At 44.1% G+C, this 13,854-nt stretch overlaps 1 protein-coding gene across 2 annotated transcripts in view; it reads right to left on the reverse strand.

Moving 5' to 3' along the window:
* Positions 1-13,854, reverse strand: part of LOC148532273 (activating transcription factor 7-interacting protein 1-like) — a 178,510-nt gene that overhangs the window by 158,615 nt on the left and 6,041 nt on the right. The window contains exon 1 of one of the 2 annotated variants that reach the window (XM_088468039.1): positions 4,387-4,860. The exons of the other annotated variant lie outside the window; for it this stretch is intronic. Within the exon in view, the coding sequence (XP_088324165.1) occupies positions 4,387-4,391 (5 nt within the window). The 5' untranslated portion in view covers positions 4,392-4,860. Of the gene's footprint in view, positions 1-4,386; positions 4,861-13,854 lie in introns of those variants that run through there. 2 annotated transcript variants of the gene reach the window in all.

Raw genomic sequence — 13,854 nt, forward strand, 5'->3', positions numbered from 1 at the left:
ACATCCGACAAGTGCTGTAAAGAACTCGTCAGGGAGTTAACCCACGCTGGCTCCTGAGAACCCGGGAGCGGGGAAATAGGGAGACTGTGGGGTACCACCAATTGTCGTGGGAACCCCTGCATGGGTGACGACACCACAGACTGCTGGGACAAACCCATCGGAGTAAACGCGGGCTGCGGAGCTAACTGGCCCACTAAAGCTGTTAACGCCTGAGCGAAACAAGCCCAGGGCGGCTCCTGTACCGGTGCTGTAACCGTAATAGGCCGCGCCATGGACAAACACTGCCGGCAAAGGCCCTCCGCGCTACCCTCCCCCTCCGCTAACGGTACTTTGCACGTGGTACACTGTAGCCGGAGGGGAAAATCACTTTCAGACATGATGGCACCAGGTATGTGACCTCTCTCACCAATTAAGTATTAAATAGGCGAGAGACCACCCTGCAGCACCGCACCGCAAGGGCTTTAGCAGAAAGAACAGGGACAGTAATAAAGCTGACAGTTTAGAGAAGAATAGTTACAGGCAGCGCTAGCACAGTCACATACAATGCAGAGAAATAACAATTCCTGCACTAACAGCGCTGATCACTCAACTACACAGACACAGGGCCTGGTAGGACACAGCGCTGCATACACAGACCTGAGCCACAGCGGAGGAGAGGTATGCGGGGGGACCCAGACCACGATGCTTCCTTCCAGACTTCCAGCAGCGTTCACCATGCGTTGCAGAGAAGATGGCCGCCGAGGAGCAGAGAGAAGCTGGCCTGGGGGAGGAGCGCTGACACAGGACCAGTCAGCACAGTGCAGAGAGGGCTGTGTGCAGCGGGGGAGGCGCCGGCTGTGAGACAGGGAAGGCGCGCTCCCCTGGCATGCATTTAACCCCTGGGACGCCGCAGCGCTACCGCTCTGCTGCGGTCCGCTGTCCCAGGGGGTAGTGGAAGCGCAGGTTGGTCGCCTGGCTCCACGCTGCAGCCAGTCCCCAGGGAGCCCCCTGCCTGGGGACTTAGGACCATGTGATCAGCGGGGACCCACCGCGGGACCCCGCTGCTTACCTCTGTCCCCCTTGAATCCGGCCATGGTCCGGAGCATCTGGGGTCACCGCTAGCTGTGACCCCAGACGCCCACCAGCATCCCCGGATCAGTACCGGCGTTCTGGTACCGGCGGGGTGTAGGGAAGACAGCATGGACGTCAGGACTGACTGTCCATGCTGTTCATCCAGATGTGCAGCCACAGCTGCATGAAGAAAAAGCTTCAGGGGCTCTTCTAGCCCCCACTCCAACAGGTGCACCCGACTCCGGCCGGGCACCAAACTAAACTGAGGTGCCTTGGCCCGGGGGCGGGGTATAGGAGGGGGACCTAGTGCATCCTGGGAGGCTGAAAGCTTAACTCTTTGGTGCCCTGCGACTGACGTCACACCTATACCCCAAGGTATCCTGTGGATACCCTATGGACCCTGAAGTAGAAATACAGCAATGTTTGTGCCAATAACAACTGTTCTAACTGTTTTCAATAAATATTTTAGAAGTTACACTAACAGAAAAATTGTGGTGCACAATTACTACTTTAAAGATGCTCCAGATGCGACTACAGGCTATGTAAATAATTTCCTGAATATGTGTGCCATGGGAGCTGTGGCTCCCACCTTCGAGACCTAGGAGATGATCCAAAACTTGGCAAGTATGAAAGCGAGGGGGTGTTTAGGATGGGCGGAGCATGGCATAGGGGGCTGGCATATGGGATGAAGCAGGGCAGAGGAGAGGACACACACACTATATGGTCATCATCATGCTGGTATGGCGATGGGCCTATTTTATTTGGAGGTCTGGAGCTGTAACTCTAACTTCGCCATTGTTAATCTGGCCCTGAGCAAAGGCATTTGGAGGAGAGTAAGATAGAGAAGGGAGAAGGATGGGATACACATGAGGAGTGGCCAGTCTGTAATGAAGCTCTGCTCACTAGTGACTTGTCCCAGTAGAGGGGCCGGCTACTGTAAAGCACAGTACTGGCTAAAAAGGGTTGGCCCCAATAATCCCAGACTGCAGCTTTGTAGATCAGGGGTCTGCTGTGACCCGGACCACTCCGCCCCTGAAACTCCAAATCTGGGGCCACACTTAGCATGAGTGTGGATCTCAATTACATATAACAATAAATACAAAGCACCATCAGCGCAGCCAGGAGCACACTCTGCGTGTCTCCTTTATGCAATCTCTGTGCAAGCCGAGCGCGCCTGCAGCCCCGAACGTTAACATTGTACTGGCCCACTGGAAGACGCCATCCTGCCCCCCCGCCAGCCTGCTCCTGGGGATAAGTCATCTTTTATAAAATTTGCAAGCTCTGATGCAAACAATTAAAACAATTTTTTAACTGTACAAAAACATTATCAGAGAATATTACCCCTGTACATTTGAGGACAGAAACTGTAAGATTATAAAAATGTATATCTGCTTTTTATAATCCTTCATATAAACAAGTGGTTAAAGTAGAAGTCTTGTGTATGTATATATAAAAATGTACATACATCACCAATTTACAAAGATGCACAGGTACAGTGGCTGTTATTTTATGGAAACTACAAAAAATAGTTTTTCAGAGCATCAACTATAGATCACACTATTATCAGGGGCGTATTTATAATGTGTGCAGGGTGTGCGGTGCACACGGGCCCCCGAGTCCAGCACTGCACACCCTGCACCCATATTATCTGAATTTTACCTCTCCAAAGACCTGTGTCGGGTGTCTCAGCGCTGCACAGGACACCGGAAAATGGCCACCCGTTGCTATTTTTCAGATGTTTTGCGCATGCGCAGTGAGGAGGCTATCTGTGCATGCACTGTAGACTCTGGGCACACCCTGCTGCCAAGAGTCTACTGATGCTGCAGAGGACGGCCAGCCGCATCAGTCAGTCAGCTGCTGGCCGCTGGGGAGCGTGGAGGGGGCCCTGGATGGGGAATGCACACGGGCCCCCTCCTCTCTTAAGCAGCCCCTGACTATTATTATTATTATCATCCTCTATATGTATGGCGCCACAAGGGTTCCGCGGGGCGCATTACAAAGTACTTTAATAAATGAACGAACAAGAAAACATTGTTCAGGACAAGGACATGGTTTATAAACATTGCTGCATTAGCGAACATTACACTCAGATAAGCAGCAGGGCGTTAGCAACCAATTGTTAGGTGCCCTTGTGGGGGGGTTAGGAGTAGATTATAGTATGAGTAAGGGAAGGAGAAGCTCATGAGGGAAGAGGGTCCTGCTCGTGAGAGCTTACATTTTAAAGGGGAGGGGCAGACAGACAGGGGTGACAGATGGGGTAGACTATGATCACCACTTTCAATTGACTTGCCAATGTACAATCTAGTAGAGTGTGCTGTAACAGCTGTCAAAAAGTAATGAAACATTATAAACAAAAACTGTACAGTGCTGTAAATACTTGCTACATGTATTTACATCACTGTACATAGAATTAAAATTTAATTTTAATTTAAAAAGGGTTTTATACCTATCCAATCTTTAGACAATTCAGTATCAAACAAACATTGTTAAACAATTTTAATAAGGGTACCAATGTTCAGAAAAAAAAACACCTGTAGATTACAAGTAAATAGTAATGAAATTAATTAACTATAAGAATAGATGACCCCTCCCTTGAAAAAAAAAATTGGAGGAAAAAAACCCAAAGAAAATAAACAATACACAGGTGGTGACTCTGGTGAGTCCAAATGCCCAATGTTTTTCCTCTGGACATGCATCTAAAACACACTGCACATGCGTCCGATGGATCCCGCCGGAAGATGCAGATTGAAATTGCAAGGAGATCCATGCAATTTCGATGGTCTTTTATGGGCGGTGACTGGCGGGCCTAACAGTCAGGGGTATGTTGGTGTCGCCCAGGTACCCACAGACATTCTGCGCCTGCCATAGGCAGGTACACTGTCCGATAGTGTACCCATTGGTCCGCCGATAGTTCATCTTTGAACGGACATTGTCAGATTTCTGCCACGGCCGTCTCAAAAGCGGCATTAGCATACAGATTCAGCTTCTCTATTGCATCCACCTCTGACTCACCCCCACAATGTACATCCAAGCATGCAGCAGTATAACTTTGAGATTACACCCTATAAAGTCCTATAAAAGGACTTTAAATGCATTTGTATGCTAAAGGAATGAATACTAGCTGTCAAATGTACAGTTTACCAAAAAGAAAAGTCCCCTGTGGGTGGTGCCTTTGGCAGGTTCGCTGCTCAGTGATACTGTTTGCCACTCCCCCAGCTACTGTATATTAATTATCCTCACAACCTCACTGAACACCAACAAATGTTAGCATTAGCAGCTCACAATACATACTGATAGATAAATGCATAATGTAAGGGCAAAACAATTGTCTCTTACCTCATAAAACAGTGCCCCCGTGGCAATCTTCCCCTTTTGGATACACCGCCAGCACCAAAAATGTATTAAATATAATTACTGTGTAATAATTTGCTTAAAAAGAAAAAAAGCCAACATGTGCTATTAGGGAATACTAGCAAAAAGAGAATTCAAAACACATTGGCACACTAATTCTTTGCTACATAAACTGCGATAACAAATAGCAAAAAGAAAAGAAATCAAGTAAAAGCTGTACAGTTCGACTGATCGTGTAGTTACTATGGTCTGAACTCTTTGTACTGCTTTCTGTGCTTGCCAACTAAGAGTACTGCAGCAAATGTGTGCAGTGAGGCACCTCCCCCATCACATAGCAGCACCAACAGACAAAACTAATCCTTCACAGATAAAAAACAGGACTTGAGTAGATAATAACAGCAGGCAGCATTGCTCCTTTATGGGCCCCAATGCAGACTAAAAAGGATGTGAAGCATGACCTTTCAGCTGCAAAAATCAATTAAAAAAGAACATTCAGTGTTCCAGGCAGAAGAAGAATCCAAGACCTGCGTTACATGATGGCAAGATAAAGCTGAAGTTAAATGAATCTAGCACCAGTAAACAATGCATGGAAGCAGGCATGACTTCTGGAAGTAAACTGCAGCATAATATTGCTGGTTAGAAGACTTATTTTGCTTCCTTTGGCACTTTAGGATTTTAGGATTACTAACTAAATGACAGAGGATCATAACAAATAGAAACCAAGAATCACTTCTTAAAATAGCTATTCTTTTCATGATGAGGCATAATGGCACAGACAAATAGGTTGGGATGCTTGGACAAACACGGACTGGTGACGGTTTCCTGGAATGCATGCTCTGCTTGCAGTACACATTTTTCCCTTCATCATGACATGTCTGCTGTAGTAGAAGGCCCTGTGACTTTGTAACCAATTCTGACAACTAAATAGATGTTTTAAACAGAAAAAACAATGACACCTTCATACTGGGGAGGAGATATACATAAAACCAAATGCATCAGTACCTATCTTATTTTAATTCAAGTAGTAAAGAAATGAACATTGTTGTCATTCATGAAGTCAAACTAATAGAGGACATGTGGTATTAAATAGAAAATCCTGATGTCAGCCGTAATAAAGTTCTTTGGGCAGCACATTCAGTGAGACCTTTTCCATGTCTATGACACTAGTTGGAATACAATAGATAGAGGGTGCTAAATAGTTGTCATCTGTATGTTATAACTGTTTCTTCGGGATTTGACTGCAGATATGTTCTGTTTACAGTACACACTTTAATGAAAAACGAAGATAAGTCAGGAAAAAGGATAATATTCATTAATGCATGCAGTATGGACTAAAAAATAAAAAAGATCTTGTCACAAGTGAGTCTTGGCACAAAGTAAGCAACGTGTATGCACTATAACCTTGGCAATTTGCACCACAGGGGAAATAACAAACATTCTAAGCCAATCTATAGCAGCAGAGCTCTACTCGTTATGACTGAAGATCTGCTGCTTGCTAACAGCAGCTCTTTTGTGCCTTAGGAGATGACTCATTGGAAAAATACAGCTCCACCTCCTGCATTCCATCCACCCTTCCCCCAATGTTTTTCATTAGCACAAGCTTTTTTTGTGTGTGCAGAGATCAGGATGTAAAAACACCCTTGCAGTGCTGTTCCTGCATCAGCTCTAACTGCATGCACAGGGATGCATATCTGCAGCTTCAAACTAACAAGGTTTATATCAAGGTCACAGCAAAGACAGGAAGTTATAAGTGATAGTACATTTCTATTTGGAAAGCATCTGCGGTCATTCCCATTTACGTATATAATACAGCTAAGTCTGACAGCACAAACTATGGATTAGCCACAAATCAACATTTAAATAAGGTTTTAAATAAAAGGAGGAACCAAAAAACACAAAATAGGTGCAGTTTACAGAATAGAGAATCCTATCCATGCAGGAAAAGTGTGGTATAACAAGATATTACCTAGGTGGACTTTAGTCAGAACATGTACAAAACACCTACAGTATTTATAAATGGGAGGTAGATTCAGCAGGAACAATTATTATTTTATTATGGTAAATTCTGTAGCACAAAGCAGAAGCAAATTTAAAAAGACAGTATTAAGGAAAAAAGCAAAGAATATACATGTTCAAAATTTGAAATTAAGAATTTTTTTTGCACAACCTCTTATTTTGACTAATGTAGAGTTTCCCAAACTCTGCTATTACTGTCCAGGTTTTAAGGATATCCATGCTTAAGTCCAGATGGTTAAATCAAATTGACTGAGGTACTAATTAAGTCACCCGTACTCAAGCATGGATGTCCTTAAAACCTGGACTGTAATGACAGACTTTGGAAAACTCTGAACTAATGAAGTAAACAAACACTTAAAAATAAAACTTAACACCCAAAGGCCTGGAGCCAAATGGCTGAATCAATTGCCAACTTGGCCACACGTGTAGATGGACAAAATACAATACTGTACATTCTGCAGCTCACAACCAGGTTATTTATTTCCAATATGACTGGTTCTGTCAGTACGGCTGGATAGTGGCCATCTGCAGATACCTTTAAACCACAATCATATGTATAAAAATATTCAGGTTAATATCTGACACCACAGTCATATTTGTGCCATACACGCCGTGATATTGGGTCATGTAACTTCAGAGCACACATTTGGTTCCCATGTAGCTCATCTCATTAGTGTGTGCACCTTGTAATTTGGTATGGCTTATCTCCCAGAGTAAAACTTCAGATCAACAGGGGAATGCAATATGGAGTGAAAACTCAGTTTTTGCGTTAATATTGCACCTATGACGTCATTATCGAAGGTTTTAGTTTTACACTGTATTCAATTTCAAAGACTTTTCGCAGGTTCGAAAAGTCTTTGAAAAAAAACGGGGATAACTCTTCACCACTGAATAGGTGGCGAAAAAAAGTGCAGAATTGGGGTTTAGGGGTGCAGGCTTAAAAAAAATACCCTACACCCCTGGGAATGACTTTTTAAAAAGAACTGTGTCAAAAAAAAATAGGGACACCCCAAAAAATTTATTTAAAAATTGGGGTGAAAAAAAAAAAATGGGAAAAAAAGTGTTTAAAAATAGGGAAATAGGTTCAGGGCTATTCTGCAAGTAAGCGGCAGGTGTATTCTAGAATAGGCTATTAGCGGCAGGTGCATAGTTGCAGAATTTTAAAAAACTTACTTTAGGGACATAAAAATATGCTAGTACCCATTTTCATGTACCCCAAATTTGATGGGACCACTTAAAAAAAACGAAAAAAAAAACCTAAGTGCTCTTCTGCAACACTTCTTCAATGTCGGTAAAAAAACACCTGCTGCGGCTATTTAAATCCCCGACTTTCATTTGCAGGCTAAAACGGGGGTACCCATAGTGATCCCCCATGTTTTTACAACTTTAGGGGGGTCCTACAATTTTTTCAAGGAAAATTTCGTAGTTTATCGCAAATCCCACTTAGTCAGGTCCCGTTTTCGTAGATTTGATATTGAATACGGAGATAAAGCGAGTGCGCACCCGATACTTTATTCCTGAAAAATATCTGATGTGGAACGAAAAGTCCAGCACGGACTTTTCGCTCCCATATTGAATACCCCTCCAAATCTGGGAACTCTGCCAAACCAACAGAAATGTACACTTATGATTGAATAAACAGAAATGCGGGGTACACACTAGACGATGTCTAGTGTGTACAACCTCGGGCAGTGTCGGGACTCAGAGCCTGATTCAGAGCCGCTCGTGAGCGGCCGCTCGTTCACTCCGAGCGATGTTTGCACATCTGCGCATGCGTATGGGTTGTAATGCGCATGCGCCAACCAGTCAGTGCGGTCGGAAATCGTGTGTTCGCAAAATACGAGTGCCTGCTAATTTGAGTGACAGGATGATGCGTTTGTGGGTGGTAACAGGGGAAGGTGCTTGAAAACGGGGAGTGGAAATCCGAACGCAGGCGTGCCAAATGGTCAAAACGGGCGTTTTAAGGGTGTGCATAATTAACAAAGCAGCGTCATCGGCCACGTCTCTTGGTTGTCTCTTAGCCTGAACTGTTCGCATGATTGCGGTAGGAAACTCCAACCACAAGCACTGCGAGCAGTTCAGACGCCTTTCGATGTACTCGATTAATCTAATAAATAGTGGAGATGACGTATGATGCGAACGGCCAGGGGGCGTCTTTACAAAATAGTGAGCGCATTTTTCGTTCGCTGGCTCAGACATAGAGGCATCAACAGACCGCAAAGAGCGAGCACTCTATTAAAATATCCGGCCCCTTTTTCTGAGCGAGCGCAAATAGCGTCCGTCTCTGAATCAGGCCCTCAGCCCCTTATGCAGAGCCCCCAGTAATGTCCCTTGTAGTGCCCCTGGTAATGCCCTTAGTAGTGCCCCTTATGCTGTGACCCCTCCCAGTATAGAACAGGCCCCACTCACCTGTACAGTACTTACCTTTTTTCACGATGGCCGCTGGGCACCGCTCCAGTCCACGCCATCTACACTCCCACCGTCCCGCGTAGACGCTGCCGCTGACTGGATCTAATTAGATCCAGAGCGACGGGCGCAGGCTCCTCTCATAGCGCTGCATCACTGGGAACGCTGACCTCTGAAGAGATCAGAGGCTTCTGATCGCTTCTGGGACCAGCGTTACCAGCTTTAAATAAAGTAAACACTGCCCGTTCGGAGCTGAGCTCCGATTGTGGCAGGGGTGTGGGCCGCATATATATATATATATATACACACATACATACACACACATATATATATATGTGGGCCACACTATCGGGCCTCCTAACATGTTTATTCGGGCTGCATGTTTGACATGCCTGGTCTAGTATAACCCAGATTAAAAGCTTGTACATACAATATGCATTTAGAGCTAATAGGCCCTCATTCAGAGCCGTACGCTCTGAGCAGAGCGCACGCTCTGAATGAGGGCCGGGCTCCATTTTCATGGAGCGTCCTCCTGGACGCTCATATAGCTGTGGGTCACCACCCACAGGCTATACGAGCGTGCTTTGTGATGGCCGCGATGGTCGAGACCATCGCGACCATCGAAATTGCGAGCCGGAGCCTGCGGTTGAGGTTTTCAACCGCAAGCTCCGGAGTGATTTTGGCTCTATCAGAGCCAAAATCACTCCCACTGACATCACTAGTGATGTCAGTGGGCCGGCTTCTGACGGGAGGCGTTCCCGTGGGAACGCCCCCGTCAGGGAGGCACGCCCACCAAAGGGGGCGTGCTGTCAAACAACATTGACAGCACGCCCCCTTTGATCGGACACAACGAGCGAAGGACTTCCTTCGCTCGTCGCGTCTGGCGCATGCGCACGACGGAGCTCCCTCCGTCGTGTGCATGCTCAGTCCATAACATCGACCCACTTGCGAGCGGACAGCCGCTCGCGAGTGGGTCTGAATCAGGCCCATAGTCGGCAAGTATGAGGTAGGCTCTTTAAATCAGGACAAACGTGAATTAAACAGGTTCTGTGGATGGCTGACTCCAAGCCTGCATTTCACCTGGTTGTACTCAGCCACAGAACCTGTTTAATTCATGGGTGTCTCAGTTTAACCACTTAACTGACGATTTTTTTTCTCCCAAAACCGCTCCAAAATTGTCGTTTTTTTATGAGTGAATTAGCTGAGGAACATCCATTTTAACTTACCCAAAATGGTTTTTATAAAAAAAAAATTAAAATTTTAAGATTTGTAAAAAAAACCCATCAGTTTTTCAAATAACAAAGCATCGGAACCACTATCAGAACATTGGAAACATTGCGACCATCATGACATTCAATTTGAGACCGGATACAGGAACCAGGTATGTCAGGGGGGAGGTTAACTTACTTTTCCCCAGCAGCTGCTCAGTTCTGCAGGCGCTGGGTAGGGGGTCCTGCTGTGCTGACCGATCAGCAGTGATCGGCAGAACAGCAGACAGAGGGGGGAGACCCAATTATGAATTTTATCAATTGTCAATCAATATATGTAATTTACCTCATCACCTGTGTTTGCGGGATACAATATGTAGGGAGGACAACTCGAAGTTTAAACACAAGATTTTTAAAACACAGAAGAAACATCCTTAAAAGTAACCCCCTACATAGTGTGACCCATCATGTGGCCTCTGAACATGGGGTGATGTCAAGGTTCTATCACTGCAGGGTATAGAGAGTGTTGTTCCAACGGCTAGAGGAGGTGATAGATTTGATCATCTGTGTACCAGAGAAGCGTATTGGATTTTTACCCTGGGGACCCTAATTCCTAAGGGTCTTAATGAAAACTTAAGAGATGAACAATATACAGTGAATATCCCAAAAGTATTTGTTCTCTCTTGTTCAGGTTTATATGAGATTGGGAGAGTAAGTTCTTCAATGTTATTAGTAATGTTTTAGAATGATATGTTTGATACCCCTTTTGAGAGTAGGTCAAGTCTAATAGGGGGTTACTTTACCCTTAATTTACATAACGGGGGTTAGTTCCTATACAGCTTCAGTTGGGTTTTTAATACTGCAGGGAACATTGTTAGTAATATTTAACAATAATTTAATATCAATTTTGTGTTATCATTATAATTGATATTAGTATGTTCTTCTTGTGTCTTCTCTTTAAATTATTGTTATGAGGTTTTTAATTAATTGTTGTGCATAGAGATCTGCTTATATGTGTCTATGGATAGAATACACTATTGCAAACAAAAGGTTGTAATTTGGGATCATGTGTTTTTAAGCGGCATTTTTCCTTATTATAGTTATTATTTTTTTTGTTTTTCCTTATGCTCTCATAACTTGAGAGTAATATATTATTTAATTATAGTTGAAGATTATATATATATTTTTTAAAAATGAATAAAATCTAATCTACCCTGCCAGGAATCGATCCAGTAACCATCTGGTTGGTAGGTTAGCACTCTTCTAGCTGTGCTATACAGTATATGCTTAGGAGTCATACGTTTTAGATATATTTGGATTTAATAATTATTGCTGGAATTTTGATTGGTTACACTTCTCATTGTGTGTATATATATATTTTTTTATTTTATTGAACTATTAGATGTATGCTATATGGATCTTGAGACTATTGAATATGTATTGATGTCTACTTGGGACTAATAGACAAGAATGTTTATCTGTGTCCCATTTAAAGTATTTTTATTTTTTTTATTTATAATTACCAATTCTTGATTATGATTGGGTAGGAGTGATATTTAAGAGCATTTCTAAGAGCATGGTTAATGCTTACCTTCTGAGGAAACCGTCATTGTATTTAGACGGAGAAACGCGTAAAGGATAGCTATTACCACCGCATACCTTCAACTGGACATTTATTATTGGAATCTTATTCAAACTTAACTCCCCCCACACCATCTAAGTGAGTACGTGCTGTGCTGCTAAACTGACCCGGAGGAGAAAGTGTCTTTATTATTACCGCCCGGAGTCAAGTGATTGCAGCCTGAGCAAGGCAAACAGCTTGTGGGGTTTTACATCTGTAACCGGACAATTTGCCTGGAGCATTAGTCACAGCTGGAACAAGGTAAACACTGGACAAGCAATACCCCAGAGTTTTTGGGAAGTAGCTGGGATTACATACTGGGACATTATAAATCCTATGTTGCTCCTGACTAAGCTAACATAATGGGACATTTTTAACCCTATATTGCCATTGACTAATCTACCTTATGGGATATTAATCCTAACTAATTATACTTTTTCATGGTATCATTTGGAGAGGTGACTAAATATTGGTTCCTGCATAAAGATTGATATTGTTTGACAGTCGCTACATTTGGCACTACGAAATCTTCAGTGGGATTTTGGTATACATGTTCTCTAATGCTCTTAAGTGATTTAATGTTAGTTTGTTATATATGTTTGTAATTTTTACAATACATTTTATTGGAATATATGTGTACACATTGGGTGGCTGCTTTATTTTAATTTTTATGTACATTATAGGAGATTGCACCTAGTTCTAGTGTATTAATTTTAGAGGGGGAGAGGGTGCTGGCAAGCAGAGGGACCGGAAGGTCCCTCTGAGAGCAGCAGCTGCGGTAAGATTCTCTCCTGCAGCCGCCCTCATGTTTATCTGACTGGATGAAATTTTACGTCCAGAACAGATAGATAATGAACTGCCTGGTGTGGTCAGAAAATAACGACCATGCCAGGCAAGTGGTTAAAGGGAGAGTATGGTAAGCGTAGGCATAGGATTGCGGTGCGTGATGACACAATTGCATCATGGTGGCCCTGCAATACAATGGCAAGATTACCAGCATTGTAAAGCGGGGGGGACAGGGCGATGATGATGCGATTCAGAGCAAATCGTGTCACCGGCTGCCTGGACCGCCCATTTCACTCAGGATGCAGACAGCACTTTGGGGGCAAACGCAGGATTTTCTGGGGGGAGGGTTCTATATGTGTGTGTGTGTGTGTGTGTGTTTATTAAGCACACACATATACATATATGTAGCACACATGTATATATTATATATAACATATACCATACTTGCCTATCCTCCCGATTTGGCCAGGAGATTCCCGAAAATTAGGTGCTGCTCCTGGCCCCCCGGAAGGCAGGCAGGTCTCCCGGCAGCCGCCGACCCCTCTGGCCCCCTCCCCCGCGCGCGAGTGCGTTTATAAGAAAATCCCCGCAGCGAGGGGGGCAGTGACGCAATTCATGCTGAATCGTGTCATTTTGGCCCCACCCCCTGCTTCACAATGCTGGTAATAAAACTAACACATATATACACATTAACACATACATACACATATATACACTCTGACACATATACAGTATACAAACACTAACACATATATACACATTACATTAACACATACATTTTACATACTGTACACATATATACACTCTAACACACACAGTATACACAGACTAAAACTTATACTGTATATACAATCACACATATTTACACACAAACACATATATACAGACTACACATATATACACCTTACACTAACACATACATACACAGTAAAACAGCACATACTTACACTTTGGATGCAGCAGCTGATGCAGGTGAAAGTTGCTAATGGGGATGGGCAGATAACATCATTAGGCCCTGCCCCCTCATGCTGTAATGCCGCAATTCGCAGGGATATGGGGTCGGTTTTGCCGTATTGACTCCATCCCCAATGTGGCTGGTACGGTGGGAAATTGGTCAGTCGGGGGGGGTGGGTTCAAGGTATTCAGTACCCCCCCATGCGGACCCAGGCAGCTTCAGGACATAAGGAGCTGAAGGTATAATAAAAGAACCCCCGCTCAAGTGGCCGGCAGACCCTGAGGCTTCAGCTAGCTTGGCAATCCACTGTGAGTTGTCAAGGGTTAAAATCAACCCAGAGAGGGGGTGAGGGGAGTGCCTGGAAGCAGGCATAAGTAGGTGATTCAGCCCTAGTTTGTTGTTCATTCTGCGTGAGGCTGATACAGATGTTCTAGAATTCGTCATTGGGATGGCCTCATCCC

The sequence above is a fragment of the Taudactylus pleione genome, unplaced genomic scaffold (genome assembly GCF_031769625.1).
Source record: "Taudactylus pleione unplaced genomic scaffold, aTauple2 ptg000080l, whole genome shotgun sequence".
NCBI lineage: Eukaryota > Metazoa > Chordata > Amphibia > Anura > Myobatrachidae > Taudactylus > Taudactylus pleione.